The sequence below is a fragment of the Chiloscyllium plagiosum genome, chromosome 33 (assembly GCF_004010195.1).
Source record: "Chiloscyllium plagiosum isolate BGI_BamShark_2017 chromosome 33, ASM401019v2, whole genome shotgun sequence".
In the NCBI taxonomy this organism is placed as follows: domain Eukaryota; kingdom Metazoa; phylum Chordata; class Chondrichthyes; order Orectolobiformes; family Hemiscylliidae; genus Chiloscyllium; species Chiloscyllium plagiosum.
The window spans coordinates 18,573,596-18,594,003 of record NC_057742.1 but is presented as its reverse complement, the minus strand read 5'-3'; the positions used below and the strand labels follow the sequence as shown (position 1 = coordinate 18,594,003).

Sequence of the window (20,408 nt, the reverse complement as noted above, 5' to 3'; positions counted from 1 at the left end):
TTAATATATGTGCAAAACTTGACCCAAGGTCCTTTGTGATATAGTGGTAGTGTCCATACTTCTGAGTCAGAAGACCTCATTTCCAGTTCCAGCTACTCCACTAAACATGTCTGAGCAGGTTGATTAAAATATCTAAAACTTGAGATAAATGATTTTCAAGGCTGGTTCATAGAATTATTTTATAGTTTGAAATATCAGTTTTTTGTATGATCAGTTCTTAAGACTTTGTCACTAAGTACATGTCCCATTCACTCTACAGTCTCTGTTAGAAGCTCATGATACAGTTGCCTCCAAGAACTATGAAACTCCACCTCCAAGTCCGGAGTCTCTAATGGACTCTACTTTCAACAATCAGCCTGTTCCACCTGATGCTGTCCGAATGGTGGGGATTCGCAAGGTCAAAGGTGAACATTTGGTATGTGCAAAGATCCAAAACTGTGCTTTCCTCTTTGAAACATTCAAAACACTCAACATGAAAGTTGTTTTACAAAGCTGAGAGTTTTTGCATGTTTTTTATGTACATTTGTCACCATTTTGAAACAAGATCCCTTGCTTCAGGGCTTTGACAGTGGTATTCCGTTACTTGCCATGGATAACAAATAGCTGTCGGAGTGACTGTCTCTCACTTCTCATGTCTTTGTCATCAGGGAGTACCTGATCTCCCTAACCTAGCATAGCCAAAATTGGAAAGATAATTTCATGTTCCCAGAAAGAAGCAAAGCTTACAACAAATCCAGTCCAAATATTAGGAGCAGAGTGTTAATTTCTAGTCTCAGCTCATTTAAGAAGAGTGCTTTGTAAAGGAAGTCTCCTTGCCAACACGTTAAGTGGTCATATATCATTGTTCACTTTATGATCCATCTTCTGTTTTCTCAGTTTCAAAAATACAACTATTTGCACAAGTGTAAAGCTGTACCTAACTGAGCAGTTTTCACAGAACTGGAATTCTAAATGTAAACGATGGCTCCCTGTCTGTTTGTTAGTTGTAAAAGAAGGATGTGGTAAGAAGTTGCAAGCAGTACCCCTTGACATCTGGATCCAAACTCAGATTGTCCAGGTGCACCTTCTTGGCCCAAATCATGGTATAGACTTGAGAGGAAAGTCATCTACCTGAAGCATCTGAGTTTGTCTCACCACAGATGTCACTACTTTGCCACACAATTTCCCTGTCCTGTCTTAGTAATTCTATTGAAACCCTTTGACTTGCCACAGATGCTGTCTGGCCTGTTGAGCATATCCAGCATTTTGGGTTTTCATTTCTGTTTTTGATTATCTGCAGTGTTTTGCTTTAGTGTTATTTTTCTGCCATCAACTGCATTCCCAGGTTTGTGATTCATTTCTTTTCCCTGCTCACTGTCTCATGCTGAACCAAACCATATGCAACCTTAGCATTCTATTAAAGCCCACCCTAAATTTCAGACCTCTTATCAACTTTGTTATCAAACCAACTACTCTCAAAGGGTTATATAAATGTAACTCTTGTTATTGTCATACTTATGATAAGGCACTGGACTGCAAGACACTAAGCAAGTCAAACGGTTTAAATAGAATTACTAAGATAGGACAGGGAAATCGTATGGCAAAGTAGCGACAGCGCTATCCCTGGGCTAAAAGCTCTGGGTTCAAGCCAAGATATAGAAGGTGTATTCTTTAAGCAATCAAACATGCTGATTGTCAGCCAATTAGGGGTGGCACGGTGGCTCAGTGGTTAGCACTGCTGCCTCACAGTGCCAGGGACCCAGGTTCGATTCCAGCCTTGGGTGTCGTCTGTATGGAGTTTGTGCATTCTCCCCGTGTCTGCGTGGGTTTCCTCTGGGTGCTCTGGTTTCCTCCCACAATGCAAAGATGTGCACGTTAGGTGAATTGGCCATGTTAAATTGCCCGTAGTGTTCAGGAATGTATAGGTTAGGTGCGTTTGTCAGGGGTAAATATAGGGTAGGGGAATGCGTCTGCGTGAGTTACTCTTCGGAGGGCTGGTGTGGACTTATTGGACCGAAGGGCCCGTTTCCACACTGTAGAGATTCTGTTCTATAAGTCCGTTTTATAGGCCTGATGGCAAACTGAAGGAACAGTAAATATCCTGGTCAGCAATCCTGAAGAAGCCAATGAAAAACCACTGAGCTGCTTGCTCATAAGTGTGGACCAATCCAATAAGAGCTCATGCCGAACCTGCAGAAACAAGGATGGGAGAAAAGACAGACTAAGCGAGGGTGATGCACACATGATCTATGTTGTGAAGTTTGATTACTGCTAATAATCCTGTTTCAGACTTTCAGTTTTTAATGTATCAAATATAGGACATATTCCATTCTTTCTGTATTGTTTATTTCTGTGCTTGTCTTATAATACTAATCTGCAAAGCTCATGGGATATTGCAACATGGGGCAGGCTAACACAGGAAACGCTTTACGAATAGTGAACTGCAGAATAATGTAGTTGATACAGAAAAGAATTATAATTATGTTCAATGTGAAAAGAATTACATGTCTTGGAGTCATAGAATGAGTTAATTACAAATAACTTTTCTGTGAGAAACCTGTTTAGGTTCAATAGAGGTGCTCAAACCAATATTGAACACGTCCTGGGGGTAAGAATAAGTACTGATTCCATGAGCTTCCAATACCAAGAATGATTATAAATTACTGTTGGTGCAGCTTGGGAAATTAATTTCACAAAGGTGCCAACTTATTTCTAAATAAGGGAAGAAGTCACAATATATTCCAGTGGCTCTCAAGCATACAGTGTTCACATAATGTGTAGCTGGAAACAGTCATAGTAAGACACTTCATTTTGATTTTAATTTCCTTTTGGGAGCATAGATGGTGATTTATGATTTAATGAAAATGTAAAGTTGCTTATTTTATCATAATTTTTTCACAATGATGCTGTGTCAAGTAGCAAAGGAGACACTGTTCCACATATTTCATGATATCAATGAACATCAGGAGTGAGGCTGTCAAATATTTGTATTAGTTGAATATAGAATGAGAATCAGAGGCTGAAAGAACCAGAGGAGCAGGTGAAGTGCGAACCAGAAATCAGGCAGCCAATAACACCCAGACAGGGATAGGCCTAAGAACTTGAAAACAGAGTACTGTCTACCTAGCATCAGTCTTCTATAGTTGGCTGTTACTTCACTACAGGGGAAGCAGCTGACTAGGAAGCAACAGTAAGTTTTTCTCCTGTTCTAATGGTAACAGTTCTTTTTAAGTGAGTTACAGGATGGCAGGTCAGCTTGACCAAGTGGAGTATTTATCCTGCAGTATGTGTGAAATCACAGATATACAATGCATCACCAATGGAAACATTTGCGGGGAGTCTCACCGGCTGCCCAAGTTTGTGCTCTGGATTTCAGAAGTTGAACAGCAGCACATGATGTTTTTCTGCATCCAAGAGGCAAAGGACTATATGGATAGCACATTAGGGAGGTGGTCACACAACAGATTAGAAGTCTATTTTGGAGACTGGTGAGGGAAGTCAAGTTGGTGACACCACAGGTGTCTCAGATTTATAGAGGGAAAGGAAGATAAATAGAAGAGCAATAATAATAGGGGATTCTGTAGTCAGGGATCAGACACAGTATCTGTGGCCATTAACATAACTCCAAGATGGTCTGTTGCCTCCCTGATGCCAGGGTAAAGGATGTATGGAATGGCTGCAGGATTAAAAAAAGAAGATAAATGATAATATTGCTGTACTATTATCAATTAAAGAATCAATCATGGCTATGAGGAGAGATAGCATGCAAAGTGAAACATCAAATGAGGCCTTAAGGGTTGAGTTCAGAAATGAAAAAGGGGCAGCCACACTGCCAGACATTTACTATAGAGCCCCAAATAGGAGAGACTTAGAGAGGTAAATATGTCAGTGACTTTCTGAATGCACCAAAGATAGGGAAATAATAGGGACTTCAACTGTCCAAATATCAACAAACAATTTGATAGGCAAAGAAAGCACAAACATCTTGGACTGCATTCAAGAGAATTTTATTTTAGCCAGCACAAAGCAAACCCAAGGAGAGAGGGGGGATTGGGTATTTATCCAGCTGTGAAAAGTGATTCTCCGTTAAATTAACAAAGGCAAACCAACCTGTCAGGCTTCACAGTCGATAGGACCGGTGCTGCCCATTCTGCAGTCTCGACTGGTTTGATGAGTCCTTCGTTTTCCAGCCTCTGGATTTTCATCTCTACTTTTGCTGACCAGACAAATGGCATTGGGCAGGCCTTGCAGAATCATGCAAATGCTTCCTGGTCAACATGCCAGGTAGCTTTGGCTCCTTTGATAGTCCCTAGACTTTCCTGGAAAACTTCTGGGTATTTAATTAGGATTTCACTCAGGCAACCATTTTCTAATCAGAAAATGTTGAACCAATCTTTTCTTAACCAAGTTCGTCCCCATCTGGCTTGGGCCCTAGTCTTTTACTATAATCAGTGGTAACTGAACCAGTTGCTTTGCACAAGAGACCGGAAACAAAGTTTCCGGAAACAATCTTTAAAGGTTCCTCAATATGGGTTCTCAGTCTAGCCAGCTTATTATGCAAACTTAAGAGTCCACAGCAAATTTGGTTAAAGACTGATTCTGTAATCACTGATATGGCTGAGCTGGTATCGACTTCCGTTAGAACTGTGTGACCGTTTAACCAGATGTATATTTTGATTGGCTATGATTTGGATGTTGCTGAACAATTTAACTGGTCCCAACCAGATGTAGGTATTCTTTCCAGGCTATGCACTCTCCTGGATACTGGCCTAGGAGTTCTGTTATTTAATTTTGGTCTAATATGAAGCTTTTGTTGTCAGGAGCTTGCGAGCCTGGGTCCTGGAGAAAATTTTAACCATTTGGGTAAGGTTTGGCTTTGTTTTGGGGTTTTGCTTTAGGCGCACTCAGAGTCCCTCTGTTGAGGATACGTCCTGAGTGAGGCTATGGAATTGCCTTCATTCAAGTGGTGTTTCCCAAGCTCAGTCATACTTGCAAGGATGTTCGCTTCCATCGGAATACCTGCACCTCATTCACTCCACTTGCCGTATTTTCCAATGATGAAGCCACTTGTAGTGCCTGTTTGAAGTCATGGTGGGCTTCAGCTAATAGGCATTTTTGCATGGTTACGTCATTAATCCCACATCCCAAACAGTCTTTTAGCATCTCATTAATGGTTAAACCAAAGTCACATGCCTCTGGCAGTCATTTTAATCTAGTCAAAAATCCCATTACGGATTCCTTTGGTTCTCGAATTGCCAAATAAAACTGAGAGCATCTCAGAATTAGAAAAAGCTTGGGGTCCTAATATTCCTTAACTAAATCCAACAACTCTTGAGATGTTTTAGTATCTGGTTTCCTCAGGAAACATTAAGCTCCTAATAACTGAAAAAGCTACAGGTCCACAAACTGTCAGGAGAATTTCTAGTTGCTTTTCATCTGCCCCAGTGTCATTTGCCCTGAGAAAAAAAACACATTCTTTGCATGTACTGGGCCCAGTCTTTGATGGCAGGAGTCAAGCTTCCCAGATAACAGCATGATGCCAGAAGTGCTTACCCCAACTCAAAGACAACTATGGTGAGCATATTTCTTCAGGAGCTTGCTTTTCTGTTGTTGCCACTTAAATAACCCCACAGAGACCAGTATCCCATCACCAAGTCACCCTTTATTTATACATGGAGAGTCCTTGACCTTGACCTTGATCCAGCTCCCTCAGAGCCAGCTCTCAGAGTGAACAGGATGTCTGTTCTTTTTTTTGTGCAGGTTTGGAACACAGTGAGAGACACAAGGTATATGAATCTTTATTCAATTTCCACCACCAGAAAGAAAGGAAACACCTGAGTGGCCAGTATCAAGCAGTGCCCTTCACAAAAGGCAATGCTGTGTGATCAAACAGTGAAGGGGAGGGCAGGGAGGATGTCTGTTCTTATCTGACAGCCAGGGCTCCCTGATTGGAACAGATTAACAGCCCCAATCAGGGAATTCATATTCAATGACGTCCATCTGGTTGACCTCATTATAGTCATGACAGAGGAGATCTGAGGAATTTCTTTTCACTCAGAGAATGGTTGAAATATGGAACACAGTACCAGAGCGGGTACTCTGGAAACATTTAAGACTTATCTGGATGAACAATTAAAATGCCAGGGCATAGTAAGCTGTGGATACAGTGCATGTAAATGGGATTCGTGTAGTTTGGTGTTTGTCAATCAGCATAAATATAGTGCTCCAAAGAGTCTCTTTGCATGCTGTATGACCCTATGACTTAATGATAAGCTATTCATTTACCTGTTACACTGTTCAAATTCCATGTTACTGAAGAATTAATATGCAAGATTCTTTTTTGATGTATAGACTAAAACCAGGCTGACAGTGGAGGTTGCGATATTAATCCAAAATTCACATCTTCAGACTCTTAAAAATTTGAATCTCAAGAGAATCTTCAGCTTTGAGCAAAGTTAGGTTTCTAAAAGCATTTTTCTTGATTATATTCTCTGTTTTTTTCATTCTTTCATGGGACATGGGCATTCACCGATGGGGCCTGCATTTATTGCCCGTCCCTAATTGAAAGCTGCTATGAGTCAAACACACTACCGTGAGTTTGCCACCACATGAACAGCAGACTAGGTAAAGATATCAGATTTGCCCAAAGAGCATGAATGAATCAGATTGGCTTCTACAACAATTGGTTACTGTTTCCAAGATGAGGTTTGCCTTCTAGATGTATTGGGGAAATTAAAATCCACAAGTTGTTATGTTGGGATTTGAGCCTATTTTCCCATCCTGTATTATTAGTCAAATGACATTACCATTATGCAACCATTGCCCCCCAACCCCCCTCAACTCGAATACTTTTATATTTACACAAAATAAAACAATCAGACTAAGTTATTATTTTCACAAATGAAAGCTTCTTCAATTAATTAGATTTTGTAGGAAAATCCTTGCAAATTGCTATGATTGGTGGTGCAAGGTTACAATGCAATGCCATGGTACAACCTAAAAAGGTAACAGCTCTTTTAGAAGCAGACACGGCTTGTCTCACAATGCAGCTTGCTGTGTAACATGATGCTAATCAAAGCAGACAGGGTGAGTTCTCCATAAGTGTCCTGACCATTATCCCTCAACCATCAACACTTCAGAAATCAGTCTACTCCATAACATGTGGGAACAAATTGTTTAAGTACAGAGACTAAATAAGAAAATAATGAGGATGAACATTGTTGAAGGAAAATCAGAAAATTAAAATGAAGAGACGAGCAAAGGTGAATGGTGGCATGTGAAGGAATATTCGTGAGAATTATATAAACCTGTTCAAAAATAGCCTTTATGACCCTTATTTGTTTTGAATAGTACATAGTTATTAGGCTTTCATAAGTGGATGTTTTTTCATGATAAATTACAGGGAAGATGCATGTTGAGTTGCATTGCAGTTAATACCACCATGTCGGCATATTATTTCAAAATCTAATTATTGACAAGAATTTCAGTATGTCAAATAACACATTGGCCCTGGAGGCTAATGTTCACAAAAACATTAATTTTATGGATAATTCTTGCAGTGGAAATTATAAAATATGGAAATAGTGTCACTTCAATCTGTAAAGTGTCCTGGAACAAGTTAAATGCTAATAGCATGATATAGGTGCACTGGGCTGACATTGACCAGTCTTTTGTGACATTTCTTTGTGTGTAGTTGAGAGCTTAATGCTTCAGTGGAACTGGGAATAATTCTTTAAAAACTGAGACTGAAAATATTGAGACTGAAGAGTGCCATTAGCATCTCTAACTAGGATTATGTCATATGGACTTGTGGGTACAGTGGCTTAGGATTGTGAAAAAGTAAGACTTAATGCCCAGGTTTTCCTCATAGTCTCTGTAATAGTGCCCATCACATTCATGTAACTTGCAATTAGTTCAATTACTTTCCAAAATGCAATAAACTACTTGTTATTCAACACAAGGACCTCTTCTAGTTAGATAAATGCAATTTTCCTGTACCACACTAGATCAAGCAGTCCTCGTAGATTTCCATATTAAGAGAAAGGTTGCAGTAAACCTATCACACCACGCAGAGACGTACCTGTCAGAAAGTTGCGCTGTCTGGCTTCTTGGTGGAGGAGAGGAGAATTGTACTTAAGTTGCGATCAGAGTGAGTTGAAGCTTTAATATGATGGAAATCATGAAAATATAGCTGTTGCCATGCAATACTGAGATTTTTAAGTCACCATTTGAAGTTGGAGGGGAAAATTAATGAAATGTTTCTCAGTGTTGAGAATGTGATTTCTTTTCATTGTAGCACTATGCCACCATAATCCGCACTTGAAATTCTTTTTGTGAATAAAAGCAATCTGACAAAGTTACTATTTTCACAAACTAGAGGTTCTTCTATTAATTAGATTTTGAAGGAAAATCCTTGCAATTTTTTTTTTGATTACTTACAGTGTGGAAACAGGCCCTTCAGCCCAACAAGTCCACACCGACCCGCAACCTACCCATACCCCTGCCCCTAACACTACAGGCAATTTAGCATGGCCAATTCACCTGACCTGCACATCTTTGGACTGTGGGAGGAAACCGGAGCAAACCCACACAGACACGGGGAGAATGTGCAAATTCCACGCAGTCAGTCGCCTGAGGCAGGAATTGAACCCAGGTCTCTGGCACTGTGAGGCAGCAGTGCTAACCACTATGCCACTGTGCAGCCCAAATCTCAGTATTGCATGGCAACAGCTATATTTTCATGATTTCCATCATATTAAATTTCTATGATCTTTGATGCAAGTTGCAATGCAATGCCATTTTCTCACAATACTCATCATTGTTCAGGGAGAGAAGAATTCAGATAAGCAATCAATCAAATATATAAATAAATACCCCACACAGACATTACTGTGCCGACAAAAACAAATAGCTGAAGTATTCGAAGGAGATTTAGAGGGTCCAAACCCTCTATTTTGGGAACTTGATATTTATGTCAATGGCCATCTCACGTTTTTAAAGCTTGGCATTCTGTCACACTATTATCTGGTATTGAGCTGTGGTTTGAAAAACACTGTTTACAGTTTCTAACAATGCAGTAACATGGTCCAGGAAGCATTGCACTTAAGAGTAAAGATAAGCTACCAGCATTTCTCCAAAATAGCAGATTCCAAACAGTTAAAAAAAACTATACATACTTTGCAGTCAAGAATTTGCATTCTTGAGTAGAAATCTGTGAGTTGACTTGAATCATCTTCAAATGGTATAAGCAATTCAAATAGTTAAAGTCAAGAATAACTAGTCAAGGAACAACGAGTAAAAGGATTACCATTGAAGGATTTCACAGGGTTTCTAACACTCATAATGGAACCCAAAAGAAAAATCAGAATCCATTGCGATTAGCTATTATGTCAAAGGAAATTTGTTCCATAACTGTCAATGAAATGGGAACCCATGACGATATTGGCTTGGAAAAAAGGTTTTTCACTGCTATGAGCACTGAAGGGAAATTCGACTGCAAAAATCAACAAGATTTGCATGAAAACAATCAATGAGAGAGACCATAAGCAAGATACCTCACTTCAGTCAATTGCAAAAGCTAAACCTGATGTAACTCAGCAAATCAACTGATGCAACACAGCGAGGGAAACAGTCCTGACAGTCTTGAGTCGGATGTTGGGTGCTCGGGAGACTCGGGTGAGACCAGTTCAAGCAGAATTTTTGATGACTTTATCTTCCTCAGAAGAATCCTCAGTAACAGTGGGAGAGTTTATGCCAAGCTCGAAGGAATCCTCAAAAAGAAAACTGGGGAAGGGATTATGTTGATTATGCAATTGCTGATGGTGAAATATAATGTCAAAACCAATCAACAAATTGACAGTCTACAGAATTCAGCACAGATCTACAGGCACTTTGAGAATGAAAATCTGCTGAAACAAATTGAACGAAGAGAAAGCAAAGACTGCAGATGCTGGAGATCAGAGTCAGAGAGTGTGGTGCTGGAAAAGCACAGCAGGTCAGGCAGCATGTGAGGAGCAGGAAAATCAACATTTCAAGCATAAGGTCTTCATCAGGAATGATGAAGAGCATATACTCGAAACGTTGACTCTCCTGCTCCTCGGATGCTGCCTGAGCAGCTGTGCTTTTCCAGCACCACACTCTCAGACACTGAAACAAATTGAAGATGTGTTACATACGACTCCAGGGAATCCACCTCCATGAAGTGATTGGGGGTTGGGGAGGTGAGGGGAGGGGAGGGTGGAGGGTGGCGTGGTTGGGGGGTGGTGATGGTGTGGTGGTGGCACAGTGGATCAGCGGTTAGCACTGCTGCTTCATGGAATCAGGAACCGAGTTCGATTCCAGCCTCAGGCAACTGTCTGTGTGGAGTTTGCACATTCTCCGTGTCTGTGTGGGTTTCCACCGGGTGCTCCAGTTTCCCCCCACAATCCAAAGATGTGCAGGTTAGGTGGATTGGCCATGCTAAATTGCCCAGAGTGTTCAGCGATGTATAGGCTAGGTGCATTAGTCAGGGGTAAAACATAGGATAGGGTAGGGGAATGGATCTGGGTGGGTTACTCTTTGGAGGATCGGTGTGGATTGGTTGGACTGAAAAGCCTCCACACTGTAGGGATTCTGTGATTCTGTTCTATGAATGTCCAGTGATTTAAGACACTGCAAAGAAGAAATTACTTGCTTCAGCAGGGAAAATATCTGCTGTATAGGAAGTATAGGAAATTAAAGGTTCTCCAATTTCAAGAAAATTTCAGATCTCAGACTATTGATTCCTGAAGAAGGGCTTGTGTCCGAAACGTCGATTCTCCTGCTCCTCGAATACTGCCTGACCTGCTGTGCTTTTCCAGCACCACATTCTCGACTCTGATCTCCAGCATCTGCTGTCCTCACTTTCTCCAAATTTATCTAAAAGCCGAAGACTTAGCCGTGGTATTAGAATTTCTATGGGGATTGAAACTGTGATTTCAGTCCTGTGAATTTTGTATTGCCATTGCCACTTTCATAGTCAGTCACAGTTCCTATCCTATTACTCAACAAGTTCCTGCCCTGTTTGATTTTTTGGATATTCCCACTGATTGACATTATAAGGCAATTGGAGACATTAGTGGAACAGGGGAAGTATCTGTTAGAAAGCTGTGTTGCAACTAGCTTGAATTTAGAAATTTCAATAATTAATGGAAGGAATTAAAATAGTTCTGGGATGTGGATAAGTCCCCCAAAAAAAGAATGTTCATAAGTAATTTTAATAGATTAATTCAAGCCTTGGACACTTTAATTTAGATTTTTCTCTAGAGGGTGAGCTTTGTGGATTAAATCTTTTACAAAACTTTTAAAATTGTGACTTAGCATTGTCAATTTTACAGTCTTGTTGCTGTTTCTTGAGCTCATTTGCAATGCTGCAAAGCACCCACCAAAAGTTTCTTCATTGACCAACCAGTTAAATATTACAAATATTCTGCCAACCATATGCCTGTCTCATTCCGTCTCGGTGAAGCTGTCTGTTTTAATTAATTTTATTTGCATTTTTTTCCATTTATTTCCCCTTATTCTTCCTCCTTACACTTTTACAATAAAGGTCCGCTGGTGGGGAATGGGACTTGCAAAAGCATCAAAACCACTTAACATCCAAAAGAATCTCTGTGCAACAAGTCCATGTTGTGCAATATACAATGTTGCAGATCCCTGCAAGGATCGTCATAGAAAACCACTCATCCTTTGACATCACAGGTGTCAATGCCTGTGGGACAACTAAAGTGAAATAGTCAAATCATAAGTGGTGCAATTCACATTTGACTATTGTAGTTATATTATGCTTGCCCATAATGGAAAATTGTTTTTTTTTCACAATTACCTTGTGCTGATATATGCCCTTTGTCCAGAAACAATGGGATACAGTTCAATAGAGCTCCATTATAATATTATTCTGGCCTGTAGTACTGTATTTTCTCTGAGCATGGTGTTGTATATTAGTCACAGTAATCCATTTAATCCTTTGCTTCATGTTGACACATGTAGCTCAGCCTTTGGTGCCAGAGGCAAACCTTTGTTATCATTGAGGCAATCGCATAGGAATCAGACCTGGCAGAGGAGAAACTGTTGCCTGACCCTGTGTAGTCTCCTGGGAAAAACTGGATGTTAATTGTGTGTAATAGGTACATTGGGATCATCAAATTGAATCGTGTTTTCTGCTAACGTTTTTATTTAGAGAGACAATAAAAGTGCGTGATGGAACAGTGTGTTTCTGAGTTTCAAATCTTGTTTGTCTAATTGAATTACCATTTTGCTGTTAAATTCAGTGACAAATCTTTCTCCTCCCATGACACAAAGGTAATTATTCTGGAATGAGTGACTGGCAGTCAATAATAAGTTTCAATAATCCTTTCCAGGGTGTAACGTTCAGAGTTGAAAACAGTGAGCTTGTGATTGCTCGCATTCTCCATGGAGGCATGATTGACCAGCAGGGTTTGCTTCATGTGGGCGATATTATCAAGGAGGTGAATGGAAAAGAGGTTGGAAATGATCCAAAAGTCCTGCAGGAAATGCTGCAAAATGCCAGCGGAAGTGTCATCCTAAAGATCCTGCCCAGCTATCAGGAACCACATCCTCCAAGACAGGTAGGAGCCTTTAAGCTAGGTTGCTAAAGGTTTTACTCCATTGTCAATGATTAATATTGAACTTTATTCTTTCCCTCTTTTTCTCGTTGAATCGTCGAGTAGATTAATTTTAGTTTAACAGAGACATTCAGGTGACAAACTGAGGCACACAGAGCAGGACAACAGCAAAACTGAAAAAGGAAGAGAGAAGGCAAAAGCAACCTCTGATCAATGGTTGGATGATGTAAGCTTGGGGGCTGAAAAGCATATAGAATATGGGATGATAGCGGGATTATGATCAATTCCATCAATCCCAAGCCTTAGGTGAAGATTTCACTATGGATGCAGCTTCTCCTTGAGTTGTAGCAGCATCACTGACTTCTTTCCATTTTGGACTAACATTATAGGTAATGCCAGCTAAACCAGGCAAGAGCTACTGAGGTCACAGCAGGTCAGGCAGCATCCATGGAAAGAAAGCCAGCTCACATTTCGAGTCGAGATGACTCTTCATCAGAACTCTAATGAAGCCCCATCTAGACTCGAAATGTTAGCTGGCTCTCTCTCCATGGATGCTGCCTGACCCACTGTGATTTCCAGCACTTTTTGCTTTCAGTTCAGATTCCAGAATCTGCAGTAATTTGCTCCTACAACAGCAACTGAGATTGGAATCTTGATAATGGAAATGTGTGAATAGAAACAATCAGAAGCTGGACTTTGAAGATTTCAATTGCTGTAACTGTGATGATTTTCTTTGACGGCTGCACCCTCCTTTCCTGGCTCTGACTTGGTGGCCTTGTTGTCAGCCCATTTTCTCCTTTTCACGCTTAGGATTTATGCATCTTCTATGAATCCATCTATATCTTATTTACCACCACTATCACTGCCTTTGCTTTTTGTTCTCGTCACCTCCACAATCTGTTCCATTTCCCCACCCCCAAAAGGAATTGCATAAAAACACAATTTTAAACTTTCATTTCTGAAGGTGTGTCAAACTGGAACTCAAAATGTTAACTCTGTTGCTCTTCCCACAGATGTTGCAAGATCTGATGAGATTCTACAGCATCTTCTGTTTTAATTTCTTTAGCAGCTTGTTCCATTGAGGACTTCTCATCACGTTAGGACCTTTCTGACCAAATGATGCTTCCTGAAAAAATGTCTGGAATCTACAGTCTTAGGGAGTTGGTGTGAAATTCCACAGGACTTTCCCACAAACTGACCAGAGATGGTTTACTTTCTCACAGGAGCTAGCATTGCTGGAGGTGGAGAAGATTATTGCATGAGGTGCCTTGCATGATAGATTTGGTGAGCTTCGGCCAGCCAGTCAGTGAGCCTTTTAACATAAAAACTGGAAGAACTGTGGATGCTGTAAATCAGAAACAAAAACAGAGTTTGCTTGAAAAGCTCAGCAGGTCTGGCAGCATCTGTGCAGAGAAATCAAAGTTAACGTTTCGGATCCGGTGACCCTTCCTCAGAACCTGAGAAGGGTCACCGGACCCAAAACGTTAACTTTAATTTCTCTTCACAGATGCTGCCAGACCTGCTGAGCTTTTCCAGCAACCTCTGCTTTTGGGTCTTTTATCATACCGCTGTTCATGCCCCTTGTTCTTAACTTAAATTTAGCACAATTTTTAACAAAATATCTTGGCCCAAATTTTCAACACAGAGAGGTGAAAGTCAAAAATGTGGCCCAAAATGGCAGGTCAAAGTGGCACCTCATTTTTAGACAGAATGAAAGTAGGCTGGGTTTTATACATAAGCATTCTATCAGGGCAGCTGAAGTGACATTTTAGTATCTGTGTAGTGTGAAAGCCGGAATATGCACCTTAGACCTGTTAACAAAAGGTCTGAACTTGGTGAATTCATTTGTTAGCCAGGGTATCTTTTTGGCGACCTTAGCAGATAAGGATCTTTGCATGCCATCATGTGTCTTTAGTGGGAGGCTGGTAGCCTTAGGAGGTATCCTTGGGATTATTTCATGCCTGAAATGTGCATACCTTTACACTGTCGAGCTGTCAAAGAACTTTCAAATCTGACAAGAAGATCTCAGTGCATCTCCAGCCCGCCATGAGGATGAAAAACCCACCGGACAGCTGAGAAACAACAAGGCTTCCAACACAGATAGAATCTCCACTGAAGGATTAAACTGTGATGGAGGGGCACTCTAGGTACAAACCCACAATCAAATTAATCTTTTGCAACAAGTGAGTGAGCATGCGAACAATGGAGGGAGCCAGTTAACCTCTGCCCACCCAGGAGCTTGACAATTTGGGGCGTTCCATCTGAAGCTACAACAACTTGGGGAGCCTTGATCATGGTCTGATTGTAATATGAGAAATCAATATGTATGATCTGAAAGTCATCACAGAGATATGACGGGAACATGCAAGATCACCACATTTGGATTATTGCGTGCAGCTCTAGTCAGCCGACTACAGAAAGGATATTACTAAACTGGAAAGGGTGCAGAAAAGATTTACTGAGAATCTGCCTGGATTGGAAGGTTTGAGTTAGAAGAAGAGACTGGATAGGCTGGGACATTTTTCCATTGGAGTATAGGAGACTGAGGGGTGACCTTATAGAGATTTATAAAATCATGAGAGGCTCAGATATGATAGATAGCCAACAGCTTTTTCTCCATAGTAGGGGAATCTAAAACTAGAAGGCATAGATATAAGGTGAGAGGGGAGAGATATACAAAAGAATCCAGAAGGACATTATTTTCTCAAAGAGGATGGTGAGTGTCTGAAATGGGCTGCCAGAGGTAGTGGTGGAGTTGAATACAAATTGAACATTTAAGAAACATTTAGACAGGTACATGGATGGGATAGGAATGGAGGGACTTGGACCAAGCACAAGCAAGTGGGACTAGATTAACTGTGAAAACTGGGTGGCATGGACAAGTTGGGCTGAAGGGCCCATTTCCATGCTGTAGACCTCTTTGACTCTATTATAGTCAAAATGGGATGGTTTAGTCATCTTCACACTGAGTGTGGTGACAAGCATCTTCAAAGGGTGACTAATCTACCTCCCACCCTCATCAATGTGGGAACCCATTGGCTTAAGCTCCATTTTGTCACTTCAGAGTGGGTTGACAGGGTTCTAGGCATCGTACAAGCCACAACACTGACGTCACACTCCAGCTAAGGTTTCATCCTCTGTCTGCAGTGGCCCTGCTTTCACTGTCCAGAAGGCACTTTGCTCACCTGCCTGGGTGGTGGGGAACCATGCTGACAGTGGTGCTGAGGCCTTTAAATGGCCATTATGTGATCACACGGGCTTTATTTGTGACAGGTCAGGAGGGTCATCAATGGAACATTTGCACAAGCTCTTGTGATGCAATGGTAGTGTCCCTCTCCTGGACCAGGAGGCCTGGGTTCAAATCTAACCTGCTCCAGAGGCATGTAATGACATCTCCGAACAGGTCGATGGGGAAGATCTGGAACTTCCAACATAGAACTTAATTGCTGATGTCCAGGGAAGAGTAATGGTATCTCAGCAGTGCCAACTTCCAATTATTTGCCCCCTGAGAAGGCAAAAATGCTGGTTTTTATTGAGTGAGAGTATCTATCACAATAGAGTGGCATCTGTAATATAGAATTTTCAGTAATTGACTTGATTTTTTTTCTGCCTTGTGCATGGGTAATAATGAATACTAGATAAGAAGGCATGATATGTGAAGGGAAAAGGGCAGTGAGTGGAACTACACATAGAACATAGACGTAGAACATAGAACAGCACAGAACAGATGTTGTGCCGAGATTTAATCCTAATGTAAAATATAGTAACTTAACCTATGCACCCCTCAACTCATTGCTATCCATGTGCATGTCCAGCGGTTGCTTAAATGTCCCCAATGACTCTGCTTCCACCACTACAGCTGGTAACGCATTCCATGCATTCACAACTCTCTGCGTAAAGAACCTACCTCTGACGTCTCCTTTATACCTTTCTCCTAATATCTTCAAACTATGACTCCTCGTACCAGTCTGTCCTGCTCTGGGGAAAAGTCTCTGGCTATTGACTCTATCTATTCCACTCATTATTTTGTACACCTCGATCAGGTCTCCTCTCTTCCTCCTTCTCTCCAGAGAGAAAAGTGCGAGCTTATTCAACCTTTTTTCATAAGGCAGGCTCTCCAGTCCAGGCAGCATCCTGGTAAGCCTTCTTTGCACCCTCTCCAAAGCCTCTGTATCTTTCCTATAGTAGGGTCTCGCAGGGCTCTGTTCTTGGGCCTCTGCTCTTTGTAGTTTTTATAAACGACTTGGATGAGGAGGTTGAGGGGTGGGTTAGTAAATTTGCAGATGACACAAAGGTTGAAGGTGTCGTTGATAGGATAGAGGACTACTGCAGACTGCAGCACGACATAGACAGGATGCAAAGCTGGGCTGAGAAATGGCAGATGGAGTTCAACCTGGATAAATGCAAAGTGATGTATTTTGGAAGGTTGAACTCAAATGCTGAATATAGGATTAAAGATAGAATTCTTGGCAGTGTGGAGGAACAGAGGGATCTGGGTGTGGAAGTGCATAGATCCCTCAAAGTTGCCACCCAAGTGGACCAGAACTGGACACAATATTCCAAGTGTGGTCTCACCAGGGACTTGTAGAGCTGCAGCAAAACCTCGCAGCTTTTAAACTCGATCCCCCTGTTAATGAAAGCCAAAACACCATATGTTTTCTTAGCAACCCTATCCACTTGGGTGGCAACTTTGAGGGATCTATGCACTTCCACACCCAGATCCCTCTGTTCCTCCACACTGCCAAGAATCCTATATTTAATCCTATATTCAGCATTCGAGTTCGACCTTCCAAAATGCATCACTTCGCATTTATCCAGGTTGAACTCCATCTGCCATTTCTCAGCCCAGCTCTGCATCCTGTCTATGTCGCGCTGCAGTCTGCAGTAGTCCTCTATACTATCAATGATACCTCCAACCTTTGTGTCATCTGCAAATTTACTAACCCACCCCTTAACCTCCTCACCCAAGTCGTTTATAAAAACTACAAAGAGCAGAGGCCCAAAGATAGAGCCCTGCGGGACCCCACTCAAGACTGTCCTCCAGGCAGAATACTTCCCATCTACAATCACTCTCTGCCCTCTGTCAGCCAGCCAGTTCTGAATCCAGATAGCCAAATCTCTCTGTGTTCCATACGTCCTGACTTTATGAATGAGCCTACCACAGGGAACCCTATCAAATGCCATGCTGAAGTCCATATGCACCATATCCACTGCTCGACCGTCATCGACCTGTCTTGACACCTCCTCAAAGAACTCAATAAGATTTGTGAGGCATGATCTGCCCTGTTGACTGCCTTTAATCACACTATGCTTTGCCAAATAGTCATAAATCCTATCCCTCAGAATTCTTTCCAAAACTTTGCTGACCACAGACATAAGACCGACTGGTCTGTAATTGCCAGGGATTTCCCTATTACCTTTCTTGAAAAGAGGAACAACATTTGCTTCCTTCTAATTCTCCAGTACGACTCCCATGGAGAGTGAGGAGGCAAATATCCACGCCAACGGCTTGGCAACCTCCTTTCTCGCTTCTCAGAGCAGCCTAGGATAAATCTGGTCTGGCCCTGGAGACTTAGCAATCTTAATGTTTTCCAAAATTTCTAGCACATCAATTTCATCAATCTTGATCTGGTCAAGACTGTATCTCAACTCCTCTAAGTTTTCATTTGCAACAAGTTCTCTTTCCTTGGTGAAAACTGAAGCAAAAAACTCATTTAGGGCTTCCCCTATCTGCTCAGATTCCATGCACAAGTTCCCTACGCTATCCCTGATTGGCCTACCTTCTCCCTGATCATTCTCTTATTCCTCTTATACAGTGGCACTAAATTGGCATGGGGTTTATGAGGGGCCATGAAGAGAGGGGGAGGGGTGGAGATAACATTGTGTGATATAGGCGAATGAATTGTGACGGAGAATGGGTGGAGAACATCAGGTGGCATGTGGGGCGTTAGGGTTGGAGGAATTTTTTTTGAATTTTTGAACAGCGCTAAAGCCCAGAAGAAAGTATTGCCACTCTGGCCACCTCAGAATACCAAAGCCTCTTCAGTTTTACCTGGGACAAGCAGCCTAAAGTCCAATCCATCTGCTTTCCCTCACCTCCAGATGAAAAATAAAGAGGGTAGGAGACCACTTGTTAAGGTCAAGATTGCAAACCCAGGAATTTGTCTGATTCTGTATAGCCAGTCCAGAAGCGAAAATTGCCTCGTACTTTTTCTAGCCTTAAGGTGCAGGTATCAAACTCCAATAATAATCATGGCCTAATCCAGTGGGATCAGTGACTTACAATTCAAAAACTCCTGCCCTAATTTCCATCAGGAATGCTTCAGTTTGCTATTCCATTTTGTGCAGCGATAGCATTACATCACTTACATTTTGCACAAATATTAACTATTTTTAAACTTATTGAGTTTTATTAGTTGTCCCAAATGAGACAAGATTAGGAAAGGAAAGAAATATGTTTTTTCCTCATCAAATATGTGATTAATAATTCTAAACAATGAGTGGCTCAAGGGATATCTCAGGGGAAGTTCCAGTGCTACGCTAACTGCTGAGCTGTGGTTTTGTAGTCAACCTGAATGGACTTGTCATTACGAGAAAACTGGGCAAAACAGAAGAAACAGCACTTGGCCAAAAAAAATCACTCAATCACAGCATTAAAGTAGATAAGAAAGGAACTATGTGGTAATCCAAGATGGACGTCAGGAAAAGTTTCTGGCTGTAACAGCTGTTCCTTTTTTGAGATATTTTAGGTGCTGGAGGTGATTTCCTCGAATTCCAGGAGCAGCAATTACTGTTTGATAGACAGTTGCATTGTTTTGGAACTTCGGAGAAAAAACAACAGCATTTTTAAAAGGGAGAAGAACAGACAAAGGAAGCACATGTTGAGGTTAGTGCAGGAGAGAGAGAGAGAAAGAAACCCACATTGCTAATTGTCAGAGTTAGCAGTTACTGCCTTTGCTGTTGAATTCATGTATCGCTGGACATCGGAGTGCGTCTGGGAAAATTAAAAAACAGTGAACTTCACAACTGATCTTGGAGGAACCAGTCTGGGAGCAGTCACAGCACAGAAGCAGATAAGTGGATTTCAAGCGTGGCCTTAAAATAAGTCTGCAGTAGTGATAGAGAGGGTTCATTAGTGATTATATGTTTTATTGAGCTATGTCTCTTAATTAATTTAACCTGGAGCAGCGTTTTGTAGAGGAATAAGACAGTGCTATATGGTCTTCTTGTCAGATGTGGGAGTTTAGGGAGAGTTTACAGGTTACTAAGGATTATATCTGCAATAAATGCCGTTGGTTGCGAATCCTATCAGCTCGAATGGTTGGAGAGGCAGTTAGAGGCAATGAGGAATTTACACGAGCAAGGGGATGTGATGGATGGCAGTTATAGGCAGCGGGTAAAGTCTCAGATACAGTCACATAGATGGGTTAACTCCAGGAAAGGTAAGAGAGGTAGGCAGTTCATGCAGGAGTCTTCTGTGACTATCCCCATTTCAAACAAGTATGCTGATTTGAAAAATGTAAGGGGTGATGGATTCTCAAGGGAATGTAGCACAAACAGCCAAGTTTCTGGTATTGAGACTGGCTCTAATGTAATGAGAGGAACATCGGGTTCCAAGAGATTGATTGTGTTAGGGGGCTCTCTAGTCCGAGGTACAGACAGACGTTTCTATGGCCAGCAGCGAAAAATCAGAATGGTGAGTTGCTTCCTTGGTGGAAAGATCAAGGATGTCTCAGAGAGGGTGCAGAATGTTCTCACGGGGGAGAGGGGCCAGCAGGAGGTCATTGTCCACATTGGAACCAACGACATAGGAAGGGAAAAGGTTGA

General features: G+C 41.5%; 1 protein-coding gene across 7 annotated transcripts in view; it reads left to right on the top strand.

Moving 5' to 3' along the window:
• Window positions 1-20,408, top strand: part of mpp2b (membrane palmitoylated protein 2b) — a 536,989-nt gene that overhangs the window by 466,779 nt on the left and 49,802 nt on the right. For all 7 annotated transcript variants that reach the window (XM_043675077.1, XM_043675076.1, XM_043675075.1 and 4 more), the window contains 2 exons: window positions 260-415; window positions 12,357-12,584. In XM_043675077.1, the coding sequence (XP_043531012.1) occupies window positions 260-415; window positions 12,357-12,584 (384 nt within the window). The remainder of the gene's footprint in view (window positions 1-259; window positions 416-12,356; window positions 12,585-20,408) is intronic.